The sequence below is a fragment of the Sceloporus undulatus genome, chromosome 6 (assembly GCF_019175285.1).
Source record: "Sceloporus undulatus isolate JIND9_A2432 ecotype Alabama chromosome 6, SceUnd_v1.1, whole genome shotgun sequence".
Taxonomy (NCBI): domain Eukaryota; kingdom Metazoa; phylum Chordata; class Lepidosauria; order Squamata; family Phrynosomatidae; genus Sceloporus; species Sceloporus undulatus.
Genome location: NC_056527.1, coordinates 60,320,438 through 60,346,378, shown reverse-complemented (window position 1 = coordinate 60,346,378; position 25,941 = coordinate 60,320,438). Strand labels below are relative to the sequence as shown.

At 39.6% G+C, this 25,941-nt stretch overlaps 1 protein-coding gene across 1 annotated transcript in view; it reads right to left on the bottom strand.

Moving 5' to 3' along the window:
* The window catches only part of ITGA9 (integrin subunit alpha 9), a 288,073-nt gene that overhangs the window by 43,622 nt on the left and 218,510 nt on the right, over window positions 1-25,941 (bottom strand). The window contains exons 19-23 of the mRNA XM_042475622.1: window positions 22,984-23,076; window positions 19,842-19,921; window positions 13,257-13,340; window positions 12,592-12,700; window positions 6,670-6,777 (exon numbers count right to left, since the gene is read on the bottom strand). Of these exons, the coding sequence (XP_042331556.1) occupies window positions 6,670-6,777; window positions 12,592-12,700; window positions 13,257-13,340; window positions 19,842-19,921; window positions 22,984-23,076 (474 nt within the window). The remainder of the gene's footprint in view (window positions 1-6,669; window positions 6,778-12,591; window positions 12,701-13,256; window positions 13,341-19,841; window positions 19,922-22,983; window positions 23,077-25,941) is intronic.

Below are 25,941 nucleotides of genomic sequence, written 5' to 3'. Positions count from 1 at the left end.
AACAAAATCACATACATCATACAAATCAAACATTAAATTTCCATAAAAAATAACCCTCTTATGACACAATAATACAGTGTGATGCAATACAATTTAAAACAATACATTTGTCAAACCAAGTAGGGTAAGGTAGCACAAATGATGTATTTACAAATAAATATGTCTAAAATATGAATGCCCCTTTCTTTATAATCTTCTACTGGAGACACAGTAAAATGCAGGAGGAAATTAAGGTTTGGTGGGGGTTGTACAAAACCTCTATCTGTGATGCGGAATGTATGGCTCTCCAGGTGTTCTTGATCTGCTGTTCCCATCATGTCTCAGCAACCTCTGCTGGCTGGGACTTCAGAATTTCCATGAAAGAAAGATCCAATGATTGTCCTTGTGAAGATGATGGTCCAATCCCTGGCATATTGTAGAAAAATAATGGTTCCCCACCCCCATCACATACTGCTGTAACTTATCTATCTCAATAGAAAACCTGTATGTTAAGTACAGGGGACCATGTGGCTCTGTAGAAGTTGTCAGACTGTTCCTGTCCTATTCCTCACCACTGGCTATGCTGGCAGGGCTGCTGGGACATGCAGCCCAACAATGTGTTGAAGCCTGCATGATCCCCACCCCTGGTTTAGTGATTGTGCAATTTAGATCAAAATAGTGTTTTATTGTAGAACTGAATATGAGCAAATAAATTCAGGCACAATGGGTGTATTCATAAATGATCTAAATTTACCCTCTGATTTACCTTGGAGTATAACATGCAGAGAGAAAATCAATGACAGCAAGGGCTAGGTGTTTAGCCAGCTGTTACAATGAAGATTAGTTTCAAAATGTATCATCACTGAGTATTTCCATGTAGTTCCAAGCTCTTGCTGTGCAGCTTTGGTCAGAGCCAAGTCTCCAAGTTTCAAAGGAACAAAATTAAGCAGCAAGAAGAAGCTGCCGAACACATGTGCACACCCATGCACAGAGTCTACATCAAATGAAGACAAGAACTTTATCCAGAAGATAACAAAAGGTGTTTCTGTAAATGATAACAAATAATAGAACACACAGAGTTTCTAGCCCAGCACTGGCTGGGTATTCTCCTTTAGTTAATAATGGGTTTAGTAATAATTTTCTTTCTTTTAAAACCTAAATATATGTTAAGATGATGTAACCAACATTTAAAGACTCTATGTTACTACATGATTAAAATACACTAGGACACTGATGAACAAGAAATGAGACCTTGATTAAATGTTCAAAAAAAATCAATTTTTACTTCAACACACTACAAAGAGAATTATTAAAGTTTCTCCAGATGCCACAAAACCGTCACCCCAAAGTTGTAGAATTAATAATACAATCATGTGCAGTTTTGGTCAGCGTTTCACAAGAGCACCTGCTGCCCTAGTATAAAAATTAACAAAAGGGGGATGCTGGCCTACTGCCTGGCTAGCTGACTGGGAAGTCCCACAAGGGTGGCATGGGCAGGCATGAAGGACCTTTGGCCAGGTTATCTTCAAATTCAGTCATCATCTCTAAGTACAGTAGAGAATCCTTCATACACACACATTTCTTGGTTATTCTCATAAAATGAATTGCGGAGTCTTCTGCAATACTCCTGTTCTAGCAACAGTGAAGTGTGAGGTTTTAAAGAAGAGCATTAAACCACTTCTCTTCTGCTGTTTTCTCAAAATTGTCTGTTAATTGCTCCTCCTCTTCTTGTGAAAGATATTTCACAACAGCTGTACCTATACCTTCCTACATATAATCATAGTTTTTTTTCTTGTTTTTAACAAGTCAGAATGACATGTACCTCCAAGCTGAAGGCATGAAACACAGTATTTTAACAAGAGACAGATATCAAAAGGCCTGCATGATAATTCTGTGCTTTGGAAAGTAAAATATTACTAGGTCTTCTGAAATGTATGAATGCTATAATAAAATCCATATAATGACACAGATGTGGCAGAGATGGGGCTTGTGGACATTCATCACTGGTGGTGACAGGCACAGCTTGATGTGATGATGGGCCCCTGTTACACCCTGAACTGACCAGAGGCAACTTCACCAATGTATTAACCAATGTATTATCCCTTTGTGAGTTTCTTCATCCAGAAAGTAGAAAACTCCACTTACTCATCCCTGACTAAGTGGTCATTACATTCCGACATTTTATTTATTTATTTAAATATCTGTATCGCACTCTCAGGGTGACTTACAATAAAAACAATTTAAAATGGTTTTTAAAACAATTGCCAAGATGGACAAGGGCCAAGACCACGAGTGATGAGATGCACCAATTCAAATGTCTTGCTGTCAACATAATCAGGCTGAAACAAATGAAACTGGCCCCAGGAAAATGGACCAGATGGTTCACTGGACACATCTCTAGAACACTGCAATAACTCTGGCATCAAGTTCTGAATAAACGTGGATGAGTTCCTCTTCAAAGTGCCTGGCAAATTTATCAGAGGAGGTAACCAGGGGTTCTAATCCTGGTCCTCTGAACTTTACTCTAATAGATTCTTTAGCACTTGGAAAAGCTCTACTGAAAGGTGTGTTGAAGATAGACTAGAGGAGGCATAATACGTTCTTCATGCCCCCTTAATTGCTGCATAGTAGGCACAATGAAGGTGCTTTGCCAATTAGCAGTCATATCTCTTCCATTAGCAGTCATATCTGTTCCACCTGTGCTCTAGTCTTAGTCCAGCCTGCTTCACTGCCATCTTCTGTACTCCAATTACAGTAATTATAATCTCCACAGCACTGGACTGGGTCTTAGGAGCAACTGCATCAATGGCCTTTTCCATCTCATCATAGTGAGACCAAGGCCTCAACAGAATTGCCATCCCTAGCAGCCAGAAAAACCCTCAGAGAATTCAGGAATCCTTCAGATTCTGTAAGTTTCTAGGGTGGACCATCTTAATTAGTTCCACACCCTTGCAGGTAGGATCTACTACTGACAAACCAAACTTCACAGGAAAGTAATCTAACCATGACAGCAGGCTTGTACAGCGTGACCCTTTTGAGTAGACAAGGTTCCTTTTGGTTATATGCAGGCACGCTATACACGGCTTTGAGTATATGTGCAAAGCTGCGTGGGAGCGCATGGGGTGGCGCATCCCATTTGGATGAATGGGGTATGCGCCCATGGCATGCATGCGCTGCTGCACCACCACGCAGCTGTGCCGCCGCATGCACGAGCCCCCTTCACTTGAATGGGACTTGAGCATGTGCAGTATTTGGCTTACATGGGGGGGGGGAATGCCAAGGGCGCACTGTAGTATACCCCAGCGAGAGCATTCTCCATCCCTCGAACAGCCAAAACCAAGTCTAAGGTATGACCTGCCACATATGTTGGAGTGGAGATGTGCTGAGACAGCTTCATGATTGTCATGGTAGCCATGAAGTCTTGAGCAGACCCTTTTGGGACAGCCTCTGGATAGATACTGAAATCCCCCAGAACCACAGTTTTGAGGTTTACTAGCACCACTTCTGAGACCACCTTGGCCAATTCAGGCAGGGAGGCTGCTGGGCAGCAGGGTGGGTGGTGCACCAGCATCATCCTTGTTGTCTCTCTTTGGCCCAACACAAGGCACAAACCCTCAAAGTCACTGCTAGAATGTATGTAAATACGACAAGAGTCCTTATAGATGACAACAACTCCTCCCTTCTGGCCCCCAGTTTAGGCTGATGCTGTGGTGAGTACCTATGCAGACAAAGCTGGGACAAGCCCAGCCCACCAAGCACATTCACCCAGGTCTCCGTAATGCATACAAGGTCAGCCCATTCATCCACAACCAAATCATGAAAGATAGTTATTTTATTACAGGCTGGCCTGACAATGACATCACAGCTGTATAAGGCAGCACAGTGGGGCTTCCACGTGGCTTCATGTATATGGCAAGAAATGTGTCACATGGGCAAGTGCATTGTATCTCACTCTAACAACCACAATTGATGGAAATAAGAGGACTGCCATTTTGCCAACAGTAGGAAATGAAACACTCTGGAAATGCTACATCCCTGTAATGGATGCTCTACTGTCTCATCTAAAGCTGAGGAACCAAGAATAAGTGTAGATGGGATGCATGGGGAAATATAATCTAGAAAGATCCTGAATATGTTGTGATAGCTATCTCAAAATAGCCTCTGCTATACCACCAATTTTCAATCAAAGATTAGCTTGTTTACAGATATCTGAGATAGCCACTAATAAGTGCTTGCCAAGGAACAAAGATTTCCAGCTGTTACATAGCAAAGGGTCAAGATATTTCAGAGAAACAAATTCTGCCTTGCATCTTTACTGATGGGAATTCTTTCAGCTCCCAGCCTATGACCCAGACATAATCCACCTCCTCTTTTGAAAATTCTTAAAACATTAGGTTTTTTAGGAAGTGGAAAGTACAGTTCTAGAAAAAAAACAAATTTAAAATAAGTGCTCTTTGACCCCTTGACCCTTTTGAGTAGACAAGGTTCCTTTTTGGCCCTACATGCATCTTAAATAGGGAGATTTATTTCTCTTTCCTATCAAATATTTCAGAAGAAACACTAGTGCTTGAAAATATTTGAGGGATCAAGAGGAGCATGAATGAGTCCTAAAACCAGGGCTTGGTAAAGTAAGTAAACTCCAGGATCTCCAGTAGTGACATGTGAGCAGGGGAATTCTACTTTACTGTAGCTTTCCCAACCTCTGTCAAAAATCATGCAACAAGATAACTGACACCAGTGCAGAGAGATGCTCGAACCTTTATTTTCCCATGAGATCTGGATCTTCTTATATTCCTTCAAGGCTGCAGAAAAGGGTAAGATAGCACTGACTTAAACAGCGTGAAGGTGACATGATTACTGTACCTGAGATATACAAGCCTTTGACTTTTAACTGGTTTTGTAGGGTGTGTGTGTTTTTAATGGTGTGTGTTGATCTTTGATCTGTATGGTTTGAACATGTTTTTAAGTGCTTCTACATTAATGTTTCAATTAATTTTAATAGTGTTGTCTATTTTATTTTTAAAAGCTTTTATTATACATTGTAATATTTGTAAGTTTTATAAAATTTATTAAATTTATAAAATTCTAATTTTATTTTTTAAAAACCAGCATTCATGTGAACTATATTGCTATATCCAGCCCTGACCATATTTCTTCTGCTCTTCAAGTAATTGCTGAAAACTACTGTCTTCCGTGCTGCTAATTAGCCAAAATAGCATTATTTTTGGGAGAAATAAAAAAACCTGTTATAATTGAAATGTTACAAAACCTTTTCTCTAAGCAATCTGTCATTCTGTAGTTACAACTTATAGTGTAAGCTGCCTTAGACTCAATATTGGGAGGAAGATGGAATATAATATAATATAAATTCCGTTTCTTTACTTTTAAAAAATATCAGCACTATAGTAGCTTCTTAAGTGATTCAAAGGAAGCACATCATTCATAGTCACAGTAAAGAAAAAACTGAGGAAAATGAAAAGTAATGTGAAGGTTTGATATTGTAAACTCAGCATAGTCATTATAGTAAAAAGACATGAAAGAAAAACTAAGATATAAATCTTTATTGTGATTGGTCTAGTGCAGCACATTTGCATTTTTGGCTTGCAGAGAGCACTGACATTATGTCAAAACTTTGCACACAAAAGAAAACCCATTGTTGAGACGTCAGTGCTTAGAATTATAAACAAACAAACAAACATTTTTTGGGAGAAAGGCCACATAAAAATGAACAAACAAATAAACAAAACTCTTGAGAGCATAATGATGATCAAACTGTCTTAGAAGACGTTTTCTCAAACTGATGTAGCTTGGTCTTCTCTATGTTCCTGCCAAGTGGCATGGAAGATTCGGCTACACATCCAAAATGTGTAATAAGAATTACCTCTATATAATTTCCTTCCCTCCCTCTCTCTCTCTCTCTCTCTCACACACACACACACACACATTTGTTTTGTAGATTTTATTTTGGCCAATATAAGCTTAAAAACAGAACTCCCATTTATTAGTCACTGTTTATCTCAATGTGTCAGTCAGGGAAAATAAAACTGCATTATAGCATAGAAAAACCATGACACTTGATGGCTAGGGTTAAAGGGTGTATGTTTTTTAAAAGACAGTTGCCATACTGTAGGAAAGAAGCAGCTCCAATATATTTCAGACAACCAGGAAAGTAAAATGTAAGACAGTAACAGATTAATAACTGAATAGGTACATAACTATGGGGCAAAGCAAATGATCCAGAAGGAGTGGCCTCTGGCCACTCTGGCACTGATCTCGTTGGGACTGTGGCAACTGCACAGCCTGCTCCTGAAGCAGGCCACTGCCATAGTCCCAAACAGGCTGCCACCATGGTCCTAAAAGAGCTGCCGGCAGGAGCTCCTGCTTGGACCGTCTCTTGCTGCCTCAGTGTGGCCTCTATGCAGCTTTGGGATGCTTTGGGGATGTGCGTCATGTACAGTGGCTGGAAGCCATTTTATTTGACTCATCTGTTTTGGGCATTTATTAGGCAGAACCCAGGCAATATTCCAACCTATAAATGATATCAAGGCCAAATTTTGCACTCTGCAGCAATTCATAGCTTCTTTCCTTGAAATGGCATGTCTGTGGACTAAACTCTCATTTTACTGCACATTTTCTCTTACGAGAAGCCCATGAACATATACATAGAAAATATATTGTACAGCAACTCACCATTATCTGGCGAATATAGAACATTTCTGCTCCAGTAGCTGAGAGATGGTTTGGAAATAAAATGTTAACAAAAGATCCAGGGAGTGTGCTTGGGCCAGCATTGTACACCTTGAGGAGAAAAATAAGAAAAAAAGAATGAGCACATGCAAACTTCAGAAAATGTGTTACCTGTCAGGCTCCATATAATTTTCATTTGTTTTAAATGGCACAAAACTTCACCAAAAACTACTGTATGCTTCCTAATTATCAGTCTGAACATGGGCATGAGCTTTGCCAACAAACCAAAAACATCTGGAAAACAAGGGGAGTCAGTGGATCTGTTGATGTAGGTTTGGCAAATATACCCTTGTTTTGCTGCTTCTCCCGCACACAAAAGTTCTCTGCTGTGTGGGACCTCTCCCAGGAGTGAACCAGCATAGAGTCCAGCACTGGAAGAACTCCTGTGCAACTTGGAATAACTGTGGGCCTAATGGCTGTAAAAGCAAAAGTAGATTCAACAACCCTATGGCAATAAGTTCACTTGCCACCCCAGGAGGAAAATAAAAAGGACATGTATCATCAAGATGAACGAAGGGCTTCGCAAAACAAATTCATGAGTTAATACTTTAACTAAGGTCACCATGTTCCTGACCATGCCCAAAGATAAAAGAGCAGAGCTGATTTCACTATCCTGAGAGGAGCACATTGCAATAATAGGTTGCACCTGAAAATGCTTTTAATGCGAGCTACAGCTCTGTTCTGAAACTCTCCTTCAACAATTAAGGCTCAGTTCTACATGTACAGAAGTGATATACAGAGATTAGTACTTGAATTTAGGCAGGCTTCCTTTACCTCACTAGCATCAATTCAGCTACTGAGACTACATGGAAAGATTTCAGTCCAGTGGTGTGATTTGGACCATGCCATGCACTTAATGGGATAAGTATGCAAAGAGATCTTGTAGCATCCTTTGAAAGTGAGTGAAAGAAGTTGTAGCATTAGCTTTCATAGACTTATTCTATTTCCTGGAGGTCTGCTTTGAAGTCTTCCTCTAACTGTGCCATTGCTTCACAGTAGATCTATGCAGCAGAATTTCTCATTTCAGAAACGTTTAATCTGATTGGGAGTCTCTCTCCATCGAACACATAACCTTATGGTTAATCCAGCTCTGGATATCTATACATAGATGCATTTGCCTAAATATTTACATACTGAAAAGTAAACAGCCTCAATTAGACATGGCTATCAATGTTTAGAATTTAGTCTCTGAATATGCAGTGGTCTATACATGGCGCTATTCAGAATCCAACTGACTAAAAATATCCAAACATCTAGATTTCATTCTCCAAACATTGGTCATGTTTTGAAGAATGTATGAATGATAAAGAGTCATGGTACACAATGCCAAAACCTTACAAAATCCCAGAGGCACTTAAAAGGGGAAAGAATCCAGCTACAACTAAAATAAGCTCTAACTGCTTCATAAAATGTAACCATAAAACAAACTAGAAAACAAATGATCTAGTAGTTTTATAGTGAAGAAAAATGAGAGCTAATGATTTGGGTGGAGATTTGGCTCTCCTCTATAAAGGAGATGAAAGAACTTTTCTTTTTTAAAAAAAACCCACAAAATTTTTCAATTTATGGTTTGCTTCAGCATATTTTTTAAAAGACTTTTAATTTGTTTGTTTTTTAATTATGGTAAGCAGTTGTTTACACAGGTGAAAAAACATGTACTCAATTCATTTTCAGTTCTGTAAGAACACATGACATATGCCCTGTTTCATTGTGAAACCACTTCTTTTAGGCATTAATACAAATTTTAAAAACCCACTTTTTGCATTGGGGGGGATTTACACGGGGTGGGTGGACTAAATGGAGGGTGGGACTAGTCAGGCAAGCTTGGTGTATGTTGCCTTTTTTCCCTGCAGCGCATACTAATCAAAGGCTAGCAGGGCTTCTGAAACGGAGGCATATTTAGTATTTTATTTTTAAAAAATGTTATATGTAATCATCCCTCTATATTTGCAGAGGTGGAGCACCCGGTCACACATTGCTCTTCACTTGTTTGGTCACTAAGACAGAGGAAACAGGAGTGGGCAGCCCATCTACCATTAGCTCCATTAGCAGCTGTATACCATACCGAATAAAACTGCCCATCTCCTTCACTGTGCTTGCTCTGTGATGGAGAGCTTTACCCTGGTTGCTGCTGCCCTGTCCCTGGCTGAATCCAGCCATGGGATCAACAGTAAGCGGGTAGACTGGACTACTCCTTCACTGTTGCTTGACTTGGTGCAACTTCACCAGCAGGGTTCTGCTGGGGAGGGCATGTCAGCAACTGAGGTGAGGCATTCCATTGCTAGCAATCACAGTGAAGGAGATGGGCAGCTTCCATCCTCTGCGTGTGTATCAGGAGACAATAAAACACACACTTTCCACCCTTACTCATTATCACTCACTGGAATACGAAGAGCGGGGGAGAGGACTGGTTAGGGAAGGCAACCAATTAAAATACAACTGGCAAGATTGATTGGTAAACAATAAGGCTATTGGTTGACATGTTTGGGCATGCTTGGAAGAAAAAAAAGTGCATCCCTTTTGTACCCATATTTGCATTTGGGCACAGGAAATGAATGCAGGTAGTAGGTGTTAAGTCTGGTTTATTTGGAGTAGGGTAGCACTAACGGGGTCACTGCAGAGTCCCTGCAGACTATCAAAATGTGAGGTGAAATTGAAACCTTATCATCAACGTAGACAACCTCTAAGTGCCTTCCTTCTGTTCAATAAAGGGAACCAACCTAGTTTCTTTTGTACAAAGTAAATCTGCATTATTTTCTCTGTACAGAATGTGTCCAAAACATTTGAGGATTTCTATGATAAAATGCTGATTTACCTAACTTTTTTGGTTTGATCACATTATGGAATTTTTGGGGGTGTTTTATAATTTCATATTTTTTAAAAAATCAGCATTCAAGCTAATGACATTGCTATATCCAGTCCTGACCACACTTCTTCTACTCTTCAATTAATTGATGTGAACTATTGTCTTCCATGGTTGGAGACATGCTGTTCATTAGCTTCCCCCAAAAATAGCATCATGTTTGGGAGTAATGTAAAAAATTGATAGAACTGAACTGTTACAAAACCCTTTTGCTGAGCAATCTATCATTCTGTAGTTCCACCTAGTGGCTGGAAAGACTTTCACAATGTATGGATCCAGGAATAGTTGGGATGAGTAATCGATAGCAAGGATATGCTCAGCTGGCATTCAATATTTGGTAGCTTTGCTTCTCAATCAATATGATACAATCCAGCCAAAGTTATGTCCTTTTGAAATGCTACGGTATATACACACTCAGGTTTCTCTCTCTGAAATCAGTGCATTTAAAATGCACTCACCTTTAACTGAATTGTGGCCTCTCCAAAGGTAAGTGATAAACAGTGCAAACCACACTGAGTTCAATGAGGTTACATTCAGGTTTGCATAAACAGGATTACAGTCTACATAGCAAACGTTTGGATGGCAAATGGCTGATGGGAAGTCTAGATGACACAGCAGTCAGCTAATCGTATTTACTATGGGAATGAGAAATGAGACCAATCCTTTTCAGATTCTGAGTCTTGTATCTCAGGATACTTAGCTCTACAAGAATATTTTAAAGGTACACTGCATATATTTAAAATGAAATCCAATGTTAATCTCAACAAAAAGCCAACTAAAATTAATGGGTTTATTAATCAACTAGTCTTGTATGTTCAATTAATTTTAATGGTTGAGACCCAACCGCTGGGATTAACGTTGGATTTAGTCTATAGGACTGAATCCAGTCTTCATTATTGATTTCTAAATATGCTCTAAATATAAATGGGCCTAGACTGCTGCATAATACAGGAATTGGCTCTAATGCACATTGTCTGATGGGGTCACTACTTTTTATGTTAGCCTACTCAGGATATCATGTAGGCATTTGGTCACAAGTCAGTAAAATGAATTCAGCATCTGTAGTCAAGTGCTAATTTATAATGTTCTTTGCACTTTGGATCTAGAACGGAAGAACATAATTTGGAAACACACCCAAATCAGACACATCCCTGCTAATTATATATTTGAATGAACAACTCCCTTTGCTTTTGTGGTCCTTGGCAAACAGCAAAATGAGCTGACATGCATGTAGTGCTACAGACACTGAAGACTGGGGCAGTGGCATCACCATAATGCTTCAGACAGCCAAATAAATTGGCCAATACATTGTGCTACCACTACAATGTACTGCTATCCTCCCTGGAGCAACTGAGCAAAGAAAGTAGCAACTCACTAACTTCCTACATATGAATTAGTGTGTGTATCTGGAGACTTCCATCAAGACATGGACAAGTTATGTATCATTTATAGGAGAAAGAGTTTAATCACTACATGTCTTTTCCTTATATTTAACATACAAATTCTCAGTTCTTGAAGAGATAACATTTACTTATTTAACTATTAGTACTAGGATTTATTTATTTATTTATTTACTCATTTGTTGGATATATATCCCAAAATGGGATTAATATATTAATAAATTAGTATCGTGCCTTTCTTCTAATGAGCTAGAAGATCTCTCTCTCTCTCTCTCTTTTGTACAAGCAAACACATCTGTGATGTAAGTTGACTTGCAAGAGAGTGCGTGACCTAAGGCCATCCAGTGATCCTTATGCCAGACTGGAGACCTGAAAGTAATATTCCTAGAACAATACTCTAACCATTACTCCACAATGGCCACATACTTTATTCAGACAGGAACTGAATGAATATATTGTATTGCCATACTGAAGACATAAATTGTTGCATGAGCCAAAGTACAGTGGGTTGATGATTTTATTTTTATTTTATTTTTCCTACTAACACACACTTTGTCTGGAGAATTAATGGAGACTGAAAGAAGGACCAGTCAGTCTGTGGTAAAGGTGGCACTAGAGTAACCACCGTTAAGGAAGACTTGTCACTAGAAAAAAATCATGTGGCTAGGATCTTCTTCCAAATCCCAAAGATTTTGCATTTTACAGGTGTGTGTGGAGGGGGGGGTGTTATTACCTTATCCTCACTCTGTATGGCAAGCCATTTTGAATCTAAGGGATTTTTTTTTGTTTTTTTGCACCATACAATACTATACTTTATAGAAATACAACAGTGTAGTTGTTGGCGGGTGTGTTCAGGTCATTTATGACTTATGGCAACTTTAAGGCGACCTTATCACAGGTTTTTCTTGGCAGGCTTTGTTCAAGGGGTTGGCCTTTGTCATCCTCTCAGGCTGAGAAAGTGTTACCTGCCTAAGGCCACCCAATGGGTTTCCATGGCTGAGCAGGGATTCAAACAACTCTGGAGAACAGGATTCGATTCCCCCCTCAGCCATAGAAACCCACTGGGTAACCTTGAGTGAGTCACACACTCCGGAGTCATAGTCCAATGCTCAAAGCACTATATCATGCCGTTACAACCCCATAAATACATACTTTTTACAAAAATACCATCGAGAAGAAATTACCTTCTTGGCCATATACTTTTTATGTTTACTCCAAATTAAGTCCCATAGCCTTCAGTGGAACTTTCTCCCAGGTAAATGTGGAAAGGAATGCAGTTTTAGAGTTTAGCATCTTTGCTGTTGTTGTGTACCTTCAAGTCATTTCTGACTTATGGCAACCATAAGGTGAACCTATCATGCAGTTTTCTGGGGCTGAGAGTGTGTGACTCACCCAAGGTTACCCAGTGGGTTTCTATGGCTGAGGGGGGAATCGAATCCTGTTCTCCAGAGTTGTAATGCAACACTCATATTTGAGGCATAATATGCTATACATAAGAAAAAAACATGTAAACGGACATACCGCTGTGTTCCTTAAATCCAACAAATACCCCCCAAAATTAAAGCACACTTAGCATGAAAGACTGTTACACATCATTTTTACCTGAAGAGTAAAGTTGAGGTCCTGAAAATCGCATTCAAAATCTTCTAGCTGAATAAACTGAGAGGCTGCCACAGATTCGCTATAAATAAAAGAACTGGGGGACACAACACTGAATGAGAGAAAAGAAGATAATATCAGACTACCAAAAGAAAACACCAAAAACCCAAAGACATTCTGCCTCCACTTCTGATACCCTTTGTAAATGATCTATTTCTCCTCAAATATTTTTATCTTGCAAAACAGAGGAAAACATAAACAGAGCCCTGGCTGTGAAATTAAGCAGAAGGGCACGCAGCTAAACCTCCATGTGACCTCTTCTATCCCAGAACATTTGACCGCAACCTTTGGTCTAGCAAATCTGAACCAAAACATTTGACTTGACCTCATTTTTATGTTCCCTTAAAGAGTGAGATCATAATGCTATAATTAATGCCTAATGTTTCTGTGCTTAGAAAGAGTGATTTAAAAAGATAAACTTTTTTATCATGTCCTAAACTGAAAGTCTGGGAAATAAACTGAGAAAAAAGAAACACTCCACCCCCATTTCGCCTTATAAACAAGGGAAACATGTGTTTTCTTTGTGTCTGACTTAGAAAGGATGCTTAAAATAGCCATCAGAATTTTATATGCATGCACACATACTCATTTGATGGAAAATACCTTACCCAGTGATGGAGGAGTCCACTTCATGCATCAGAGGAACAGAGAGGGTGAGAGAGTTGTCCTGGAGGTTATGTTCTAGGTTCCCACTGTGCCAAATTAATGAGAATTAAGGTTGCTGTACAAATGACCTTATGTTGACAACAATAGTCAAACAAATTGAATTCATGGCCCTTTTACACTGCCCAGTTGCAGCAGTTTGATTCCACTTTAACTGCTATGGTGCTGTTCTATAAAATTCTGGGATTTGCATTTTCATGCGGTATTTGGAATTTTCTGCCAGAGAGTTCCAGTGCCTCACCGAACTACAGACTCTGAGATTGCACAGGATGCAGCCATGGCAGTTAAAGTGAATCACTGTACTAAAACTGTGCTGTGTGAAAAAGCCCCTGACATTTATATTTTCCCTCTGGATCTCTTCTCTTCTTCAAAATTGTCCTTACATGTAAATATTTACTCCATTTTGAAACCAAAATGAGATGGATAGCTTTCAAGTGAAATATGAAAACTATGTCCACATAGAAACACAAACAGATTTTGCGAAATTGTCCTGTTTTCTGTCTTGTTTTCTGATTGCTTCAGTATCTGCAATTGTGTTTTCCCCTATTAGCAATACGAATCAGCCATCCTAATCTCCCATTCAAGCAATGTGTAGCCCTATGGGAGACAAAAGGGGATGTTGTTTGCAAAAACTGCTGCATTGCTAAATAGTTATGTGGCTTATGATAGGCACAGTTCTTTTCCTGGCTATCTTCTCAAAACAGGTAATCTGAGCAACTGGTAAAAGGCTAATAATGCCACCATAATATCATAAGATTCAATTTATCAGTGGTGTGCTCTGACTGAAAACAACATAAGAGGCATGCTTGAAACCAGCATCTATCTATTTCCCAAGAAGCCATCTGGCCCTATTGATTGTACACTGCCACTGTGATATAGTGGATTAAAATAAAAAAATATTAGACATATCTTCTACCATAATTTATGAGCTTACATTTCAGAATCAAGAAACTAGGTTTTCTGTGGCCTGCTTTCACTGCTAGGTAAATATGAGTGACTCTGTGTGCAAATACTCCTCCTTTCAAAAAAGAAGAGTCCTACTTATTTTGGGACCACACAAGCTATAAACTGTGTTCACAACTTTCTACATGTCAGAACCCACCCTGCTCAACCAGAGTACCTTCCCTCCCTCCCGAGCGCCAGTTTACCCATGAGTAAAATGGTGTGCATCAGTGAGGGGCATGCCCTTTTGGCTCTTATAATTTGCCTCCATTTCTATCACGGCGGCGCTGAGGAAGAAGAGCCCATCGAGGTGTAATGTGAAGAAAAAGTGTGACTTATGGCAACCTTAAGGTTAAACTATCATGGAGTTTTCTTGGCGAGTTGTGTCAGAGGGGGTGGGTGCTATTGCTAGCCTGAGGCTGAGAGAGTGTGCTGTGTGTGTGTACGCATGCATGCATGCACAGCTTCAAGTCGTTACTGGTGACCGTAAGGTGAAACTATCATGGGACAAGCTTTGTCAGAGGAGGATTTCCATTGCCATCCTCTGAGGCTGAGAGAGCGTGATTTGCGTGTGTGGTGCCTTTAAGTCATTTCCGACTTATGACAACCCTAAAGTGAAACTATTCTGGAGCTTCCTTGGCAAGTTTTGTTGGGGGGGGGGGGGGGGTTGATATTACTAGCCTGAAGCGGAGAGAGTGTGCCTTATGTTTCCCCTAGAAGTCCCGCCCAAGAAGGCGGAAGTCCCACCTTCCCAGTGCAGGAACACCACTGAGTTTGAACACTCAGCCTCTAAAAGGTTCACCATCACTGATTTAAGCATAATTGTTTTCAGTGTATAAACTCATCTGAATTCTGTAGTTTGAACAATTAGAAAACATACTTTATTGTTGTTGTGTGCCTCAATTTTGACTTATGGCGACCCTATGGCAAACCTATACTATTCAATATCAATTGGTGTGGAATGAAATAGTAAATGAGCATTAATTGAGGGTGGTTTAGTTTAGAAACTACTGTAGTCTATTCTACACTAATAGACAAGTCATTTTCCAAGTATGGATCCTTATGTATTCTAAATAGCAACATTCATACACAAGAGGGACTGTCTGGAGAGACCACAAGTCATTAAGGGAAAGGGAAGTAAAAGAGGGAGGATGAATCAAAACAGCTCAGTGTGATCATGGGCATGCTCAGTAGCCATGAACTGTTAGATGGAAGGGTAGAAAACTGACTGTGGATCCACACTTAACCATTATGGTGCTATATTCCCTTGTAACTGTCATGGTTGCATCCTATGGAATCCTGGGGCTTGTGTCTGGTGCGGCTATAGAGCTCTCTCGCTGAGAATTCTACATATATCTTCCTAAAATGTCAATCCCAATATGCTTTGGGATGCTGTCATGATAGGCAGAGTAAAATATAGTTTTATAATAAGGTAGTGTAAATGGGCCCTGGGTCAGAGGACAAGAAATGGAATATCCCCAAAGAAGATATGGCTAGCTGACTGAAGCACAAAATTGTCATGCCATAATGCAACATTTTGTTACAATTTCATTTGTATTTTTGAATTACAATTATGCAGGAACAGACTAACAGGCTTTTCAAATTGAAGGCAATATCCACATGTTCATCCTCTGACTCCTGTGCATGGATTGTGTGGATGATCCTGCACATCCCCTCTGCACCTTAAACTGACCATTAATGTGCACATAGGTCAGTGGTCCCCAAACTGGACTTCAGCTCCCAGAATCCCAAATTATTGACAATAATAATAATAATAATAATAATAATAATAATAATAATAATAATTTTATTTATATCCCACCTCTCCCAGCGGACATGACTGAGGCTTCTGGGAGCTGAAGTCCAAAATCTCATAAAGGGCACAGTTTGGGGACCACTGACATAGGTAATAAACATGTGGTGGGGATATTGAAAGCAAGATCATCAGAAACTGCATGTTTTGTTTAGAGTTTTTGGCAACTAAAACAATACAAGAGGTAACAGAAAATAAGCCAAAAGCCAAAGACCAAAATGTGAATACTGCAGCCAACAGGAAATTGTGAAATCAGAGTGATGGCATGAGTAAGCCCAGGCTTTTATCCCTTCCACAAACACATCCTTTTATAAACACAGGGTAAACTATTTTTGAAAGCCTGTTTTAAGATCCCTGTATATCACATAGACATTTGATGTATATAGTTGCCTTTTCTAATACATTAGGGTATTTTTAAGGAAGAACGACACTACAAACTATACTAATTTAATTGTTGTGACTTTAATCACAGCAGCTGGGATTTATAGTTTGAGGAGAACCTTCTGCTAGAAATTCCTACTATTGTTCATGCAATTGCAGTTGCTAGGGCTTTCTTCATAAACTGAATAACTATAAAACCAGCATGCATCAGTTGTGTAGATACTTGGCACAACAGGTTTATGTCACTTTCAAGTATCCAAATGACTCCATGTGCCTTGTCTAGTTGCAGTTCTAACAGCAGCACAGCAGAGGCAACAGTACCAACATTATCTCCCACATTGCAGATGAAGAAACTGAGGATCTGAGTGGGCAGTTTGACTAAGGCAAGCACGTCAAAATGGAGAGACATAGAGAGAGAGAGAGAGAGAGAGAGAGAGAGACAGACAGACAGACAGACAGACAGACACAGACACAGACACAGACAAGGGTTTGGCATTTTTGGACCATTGATTAGGGCTAATGGGAGTTGCAGTTCAGTCACAGCTGCCCACCACAGACCTAAGGATTATCTCATGACTTAGCAACACAGGTTGCATTAGTGTGACTATCTTGATCTATAAGATTACCAGTCCACTGAGCTCTATATTGAATACAATGAACAGCACCTGGTTTGTAGTGTTTTAGGAGAGTAGACTTTCCCCTTACATGAAGATGCCAGGGAGTGAATCTGCAACCAGCTACATGGTAATTCAACTATGGCTTTTTATGGCAGAGACAGAATCATGGGCTCCCTGGTTTGCAGCTAAGTCTCTTGGGCATTCTCCTTGGTATTTTGCCTCATGGAATAAGAAAGAAGAATAAAGCCACCTGGAACAAATGCTTCATTTAACTGCTTTGTACACACTTCTTAATCTCCAAGCAAAACCTGGTTTGTAAGAGTGTTTAGTTTATGCAAGTAAAATAGAATTTGCTCAGCAGACTGCACAGCATTCCATCAGGTTGGAAGCACAACAAAGGTCATCCTTCTGTCTGGATCAACTGTTCTTCTTGTTTAATAAAAATATTTTCTAGAATACAGATACAACTGTCTGAAGTGGTAAGTTCACTTATCAAATATATGAGCAACCTAGAAGGCTCGAAGATCTTTTTCCACACACCTGTTATTTCTGAAGAGTTACTTTCTTCCCCTTGAGATTCACAGAGCAACTGTTGTTTCCTACCTCTCATCCATCACCAACAGTTGTGTACGGTGGTTTCATTTTTGTTTGTTTGTTTTAAATAGGATATTAAGAATTGTAATATTAGATGTGACATGGAAGATGCCAACTGTGTCCTTCCGTGCATCTACCATCACATCTAACAGGATATAATACAAAGCAGCAGCCTCTGCTTTCAAAGTCGTAGACCTAAGGGCAATAGTTCACAAAGCCAAGCAATGATAACTCCCATGTGAATATAATTATTTCCTGTGGCTAATCACAGAAGGAGTTGCTTCTTTATGACTTATAAGCAAAGGAAGTGTGCATTGTGCATCAGAGTTTTCAACACTCCCTTTATCAAATCCCTCTGCACTCATCATGAGGAATCTATAGTCCAATGGAGAGCTGGCCTAAACTCTCTCCTAGCAGACTTTGGATATCCTCAGAGACCACCAAACATTCAGCTCAGTTGGCTCAAAAGTGTTCTCAAACCAAGAAAAGGAAGCAGGAAAGCCCTATGAGTAACTATGCATATGCCAGTGTGCACACGACCAATATTAAGGCTATCTGCTTTCTTGCTTAGCCAACTCTTTCTCCCCACGAAAGTGCAGAAGATAAGGATTTTGTGCTTGTGACTGAAAAACACAACTGAGGCCTCATACAGACCGGTCTGAAAGGCCGGCCTGTGGGCAGAGTCATGATGCTGCATCCTGACAATGGACACCCTGACTCCACCTCCAGGGCATCATGATGCCATGCACCCTTCCAGATGGCACGCAGCATCATGGCACTCCTCTGACACTGCATCCACATGATGCAGCACTGAAGAGACATCATACAGCCGCACTGCCACGGCTATGGCTCCCTTTGGAGAGTGCAAAAATGAGCTGCTTTTTGCAGCTCCTTTTTGCACTCTCCAGAGGCTGGATCAGGGCCATGGTGTGAGGCCAGGAAAGGGACAGCCTCCTGCCACCTCTTAGGGGCCATCTATAGAGCCCCTGAGTTAGCTTAGTGCAAGCAAGAATGGAAGGAGTAAATTATCCTAGATTTAGGATTCTCTTGATCCTGCTTTGACATATAGCACAAGTAAGATTAATCATAATATCTCTAAGAAGTTCCTAGCCAGCTGGAATCACTGATTATACATCATGTACAAATTGGGGCTATGATAACTAATCTCTATACTTAGATTGAAAAGTATGCTTTTTGGCCAGTTTTACACTGGTGCTTGGAAATGGAACAATATCTTTATATCCTGTGTCTGAATCCATCACAGAATGGGGAAAGATTAAACCAATGCACTAAGCCATTTTTATGAGGTATTGTTGGATTTAACATCACAATCTCTCTGCACAGAAAAACTGTGTGGATCATGCTCTATGTTTTCTCTTACTGGTCTGAGCAGAGAACTGAAGGACCAACTACTGTAATCTATGGGATACCTTCAAGGCAACTACTAATTGATTCATTATCCATTTCTCAAAACCTTTCACTTTTTTTCCTAATTAGGAAACGAACAAAATTGGCTGAAAGAAGTGCCTGTGTTATGGACACAGTATAACCAGATGCCATTTGAAAATACCTGTCACAAAAGTGTAGGTCTGGCATGATATATCTACCATGTCCAAACTGAAAAACAGATAATAGAATCCATGTTTTCAGTGGGCCAGGATGCAACTATAATGTATCCCACAACACCGGCAGAATGCAATATAAATAGTCAGTCTGAAAGGAGTTCCAGGCTACATTTCAAAGAATTAGCAATTTGGAGATGGACTGTGCCAGTTATTTAAGAGACTGCCTGATACTGTATCACTGACATTACATTCTTCCCTATAAGGAAAAGAGAGATCCTTCTTAAAGCATTTGTTTTAATCCCTCCAGGACTCTTCCTAAGTATTATGACCTTTTGAATGTTCTTAAAATCTATCCACTATCATCAGTCCTTATTGTCTGTGTGGACACCATGTTGAAGCATCTGCCAAGAAATACACACTTGCAGTACAAAAACAAAAAACCTTCTACCAGCATTCAATGGCTTGATATGACTGAAACATCTTAAAGCAAACTCGTTAATATAGCTTAATTGTATTGAAGCATCCCCATTGAAAGAAATGTGAGCTAAATCTGTCAATGTCAGGCCAGAGAGATGTCTGAGATCTGCACGTGATAAAACCTGATAAAAGTGATATTACCTTTGAGCAGTGACAAGGAATGAGAGACTCTCTTCTTCTCCAGACAAATGGCTAGTGTCAAAGATTACACTGAACTCATACTAAAGGGAAAAGAAAGTAGCATTTAGCACACAGTACATATGCTTCTTGACAGATATGATTCATAAATAAATTAGATATTTTACTTTAATTTTGTTGCTATATATATATTTAGTATAACTTGCTATATTCCAATGCTTACAATGCTTACAAATTTACATAATTTTCTTGACACACAATAACTCACTACTAGGCATTATTAAGAGACTCATGGGCTGTCCAGACTGCCCCTAAGAGGCAGCATGCAGTTGCCTCTTTACTGGCCAGATCAGGGATGCGGCAACCTCATGCTGTGGCCCCGATCCAGCCTCTGCAGAGAGCAAAAAGGAGCCGCAAAAAGCAGCTCCTTTTTGCACCCTCCAAGGGGTGCCATAGCTGCAGCAGTGTGGCTTTATGACGCCCCTTTGGTGCTGCATCATGTGGATGCAGTGCTGGAAGTGTGTCATGATGGCACGTGCCATGTGGACCAGCATGTGCCAAAGTGGCACCATGGGGATGGAGTTAAGGCGTCCAGTGTGAAAATGCTGCACTGGTATGTATAGGCCCTCAGTGCCTGAAAGAAGGTGGGTCCATCTGTAGCTGGATGGGAAATCACACAGATAAATTAGGTGATCTTCATATTCTTCATTAAATTCTTCAACTAAATCCACAAGCTATCTTTCACATACTACCTTTCATCTGATAATCAGAGGCTACACTGATCAATGAAGAAATGAGAGGATTAACTTCCCCCCAATAGCTGACCAAATGCCACTTTTATGGCATGCTGGACTGGACTGATGAGTTGTATGCAGATCAATTCCAACATATTTTAGCTATAGATTCAATTTTATGACATCCTGGCAAAATAAAATGTTTTGTACCTAGTTTTGATTTTTCAGACTATAAGGAATTCTGTGAGTAAACAAAGCAGCTTTGATAATGTGTGGAGATGGCATGAATCATTGAGATGGAAGAGACCTTGAAGGTCTACTGTCCAACTCCCTGCTCAGTATTAGTTCCCCAATGTAGTATGCAGCTACAGTATCACTGACAGGTAGCTGTTCAGTCTCTGTTTAAATGCTTCCTACTTAAGAGTACCTTCCTACCTCCTGAAGCAGGCTGTTCCAAGGCCAAATACAGTTTCCCTTTTATTTAGCTAAGATTTTCTTCGGTGCAATATCTAGTTCTTTCTGAAGTAACAGAAAATGTATCTGGTCTATATTCTCCATGACAGACTTTCACATACTTGAAGGACACTATCATGTCTCCCCTTAATCTTCTCTTCTCCAGACTAAACATATCCAGCTGTTTCAACTGTTTCTCACAGGGTTTGGTTTCCAAACCCTGCATCATTCTAGTAGCTTTAATTTATCAATGTCTTTCTTAATATGCCATGTCCCAAACTGGACATAATTCCACAAATGACATCTGAGTGTCACAGAACAGAGCAGAACTTATCTCCCATTCTGTTGTCAATGCAGCTCAAAATTGCATTATATACTGTATCACTATTAGTTCATATTCATTTTTACAACCATTAAGACACCTAGATATCTTTCACGTATGCTGCTATCAAGCCAGCTTTTCCCCCATTCTATATCATGTTTTTAATTTTTGTTGCTAACGACAAGACGTCTTATTTACTCATCTTATTCACTCATCTTGTTCTTATAAGAAAAGTTATGCCAAAATAAAAGAGCCAACCTCTAGTATCAATGTACCCAGAACTGATTTTCTTGTGCAACTAAGTTCACACAGCTCTCTACTACAGTCCAAAACACACTGTAGAAATAATCCAGTTTGAGACCACTTTAACTGCCCTGACTCAATGCGAGGGAATTCTGAAAACAGTAGTTTTGTGAGACATTTAGCCTTCTCTAGCAGAGAGCTCTAGTGCCACAGTAAACTACAATTCCTAGGATTCCCTAACACTGCATCAGGGCAGTAACCTCAAACTGAATTATTTCTGCAATGTGTTTTGGACATACAATACAAAGACATTACATCTACTCTCCACAACAGAGTCTCCCCTTCCAGGTTCAAAGGACTAAGAACAGGAAAGAATAATACAAAACTGAAAACAATAGTCATGAAATACACATAAAATAAAGCAATCGTCATAAAAGATAAATCAGAGGTTGCCCAGAAAATCAGGATCAATCCAATCACTAAGCAAAGTGAAACAATTATTGGAAGCTGCTTCACATTTAATTGATGATTATTAGACAGGATAAGGTGGCTGCTTCAAGTGGTGAAGGCCACATCATGATGGCCCATTCCTGGCAGGGCCCTCCAAAGCCAGGTCCCTGATGCAGTGGTGGCAGGACACCTCTGAGACCCTGACCCTGGTGCCATGGCAGCAGAAGCAGAAGCAGTGCTTTTTTCCTCACCTCAAGTGGCAGGACACCTTAGAACATACTATTATTGTATTACTGATGGGGAGAGGGAGACAGACTTAAGGGATTTACCTCCACTGACCTTGAGTAATAGGAACTTTGACAAGGGGGCTGGAGCCCATTGCCATTTGCTGTTCTGCTTCAGGCAGCAAAGTGGCTTTGAAATATTCAGAAACACTGCCAGACGGAAACAGCATAACCCCTACTAGTTAATTAAATTAATATGACAAAAAAACTTGGAAAGAAGATAATAATAACAAAACATATTTTTACTGGCTGTCTGTTGTGTATAACTGAATTCTACATAGTTTGCATACCAGGATAACACTGAAAATACAGCAGAGTAACTAAGGACAGAAATGGTGGACAGCCCATTTCTATATGTCTGCCGAGGAAGCTTTTTAGAATAAATGTCTGTCCACTGAAAAGAAATCCTATTTGAATACCCAGTCAAATTCATTTGGGCTCCCTGACTATGAAGTGCTGTGACAGCACTACCACTGAACTCTGTTTAGAGAAGAGTGATCAGCAATAGCAGAACACCTTATAAGAAGAGTTGAGAGGTGACCACAACCTCTTTGTGGGCAAAGTCCAAAGCCACAGTGTATCTGTAAAGTAGCCAGTGACCCACATGTTCTCTTGACACACAGGGAAAGTCATAGCTATGGGAAGTCATAAGCCTTTACCTTGGACTTTGATCTCATGAAGGGAAAGCCCACACTGCACTTAAGGAAGTCCGAGTCTGGTTCAAGTAATTCACATGCGATGCCCATCTCTTCCTGAAAGAAGGAAAGAAGGAAGGGGTTTTTTTAATACTAAAGAACATCAAAACTGCAGCAGAAAGAAGAAAATGTTGGTTTGATGCAAGACACATTTAATTATTATTTCTTGATGGCAAGCCCCACTGAATTCACTAAGTACCTACTTACTTAAAGCTAAACTTGGCATTTCATTTCCATACACAAAAGATTTTGAATTTGAATTTACTTTCTCACACAGTAATGGCATATATAAGTCTGTCCCTGGCTTTCCACTCCACCAAACACATCGGAGAATGTAGACAGGTCTATGAAAACTCATGCTGCCAACTTCTTTCTATTAGTTAGTCTCAAAGTTGTTACAAGAGCTCACTACATATTGATTCTACGGACAAATATGGCTATATCTTTGAATTCTACCTACCATATATACTCGTCTATACGTCTAAACATTCATACCCAAAAACTGATATATGGTATAATGTTGTTTATTTTAGTCTGAAATACCACATCTTTTCACAGCTATTTCTTTAAAGTACATTTCCAGTAGTTTAACAGAACAACTGTTATCTTAGGAGATTTAATTGTAACAATGGTACCGTATATGTGTGTGTATATATACCTGAAGTAGTGCTGACATATATACTCTCTAGAAGTTAATATTAAAATCCATTCCATTGTTTTGTTGTCAGCAGATTCTGCTCAGTATATATAGAAACAAAACTGAAATACAGTCGGCCCTTCTTATACACAGATTCAAGCATCCACGGTTTAAAAATATTTTTAAAAAGTATACATTTCAAATATCAAACCTTGATTTTCCATTTTTATAAGAGACACCATTTTACTATGTCATTATAGTTAATGGGACTTGAGCATACATGGATTTTGTTATACACGGGGGATCTTGGAATCAAACCCCAGCATATAACAAGGGTCCACTGTATGGATCTTTTAAAGTTGCCATGAAACTGAATGGGAGGGACTATAGCAGAGCAGTAAGGCACAGGCTTCACATACTGGAAATCCCATGTTGTGATAGCTCTGGCTTAAAAATGATCAGTTAAAACATACTAAGAAAGATGTCGGCTTAAGATCCTGGAGAGACACTGCCAGCCACAGTAGGCAATGTAGGGCTATCTGGACAAATTGTACAAAGCAGCTTTCCCTACTTTCATGATAGCACTGGAGAATGTCATACTCCCCAACAGTTCACAGATGAAAACTGGGACACACGATGCCAAATAATGTGAATGTGGTCAAGATACTAACAGTTGTAAATGAGGAAGACCACACAAGCTAAGAGGGGCTAATGGGAAAGCCAGATTCTGCCCCCTCCTCTCCTCTCCTGCCCCCCGGCTGAGTTAAATAACTGCAAACTACTTTTGCACCCTGAACTCAGTTTGCAGCAAGTGAAGTAAGCTGAGGACAAAAGGAGAAAGCAGGGGAAAGAAAGAGAAACTGGCATATTTTAAAATTAGCTGAAAAAGCAGATGATTAATCAAGACTGTCCCTGCCAAATCAGAACAGCTGGAGGATATGCAATGTTCATCAAGATAATAAATTTATGAGGCGCCTCATTATTCAAACACTAATTATAGTAATACAAATAGACCGGAGCATTTTATCTTTATGCAGCATTTTTCTTTGCTTCAAAATAAAACATAACATTCAAATAAGCTTTCAAATAAGAAAGCTTCTCTGTAGGATGCAGTGATTTAGGGCAGATATTTGACTATTGCACTGGGTTTGTGCAAAGGTATGGTATAGTGGTTTGGACTAGAACTGGGAAGACCCAAAGTTAAACCCTGCCTCTTAATTTGATTTCTTTGTTTTAAAATAGACATATACCACCTGCCATGTACAGTGCATGATGTTTAATAACAGACTTAAATGTAAAAATTTGCAAAACTTTAAAGTAAAGCATACCTATACCTTTTAATCATGAGCATGTTTGTTTAATTATATATGTACTTGTGGTTTTAATTATTTTGTATTCGATGTATGGTGTAATTGTATTGATTGCCTTGTGAACCGCTTTGATCACTGTGGAAAAGCGGTATATAAATAAAGTTTTTATTATTATTATTATTATTATTATTAATCATGAGGTAATAAATTAGAAATAAAAATGACAGGTGTCATTACTGGTTGAGCATGGGCTCTTATGAAGATAAAAATGTTAGAGTCCCAGAATGAAGCACCATCTATTTTGCCCTCAGTTCCCTAGAGGAAAGGTGGACTAAAAAAGGAAGTCTTAAAATACAATATTACTTTCTACAGTTTAGCAGCTCTCTGTGACTACTGCATCTTCATTCTCATGTTATCTGAAATATATGATGTGTCAAAGGATCCAGACTGTTTCCTATTGGAGCATCTCTCAGATAATGGAGCAAAGCCATGGCTGAGCTTTCCTCATGAAAAGGCAGCCCTATGTGGTGCAATTGCTTTGATAAATGTCAATGCTACACCAATGTTTCTCCCAGAAAAGCATGTAAAGCAGGCTTCCCCAACTATAGCTGTGCTAGCTAATGATGTGAGGAAACCCATTAGAGGGCACCAATTTGTGGAAATCTGTGCATCACTGGGGGATAGTTGAACTCAGTGATAAAGTACATTCTTTGCATGCTAAGATCCCTGGCATCTCTACATAGGACAGAGAAGGACTTCTGTCCCAAATCCTGAGAGGTCAGTGACAATCTGTATAAACTAGGCTTCATCAGATGTTCAGGGTTACAGCTTCTATCTGTCCCAGCTATCATGTTAATAGCCAGGATTTTTAAGAACTGTAGAGCAGAGATCTGGTGGTGGTGCCTAAATGCCTTCAAGTTGTTTCAGATTTATAACAAACTTGGGGAAAACCAATCATTGGGTTTTCTCATCAAG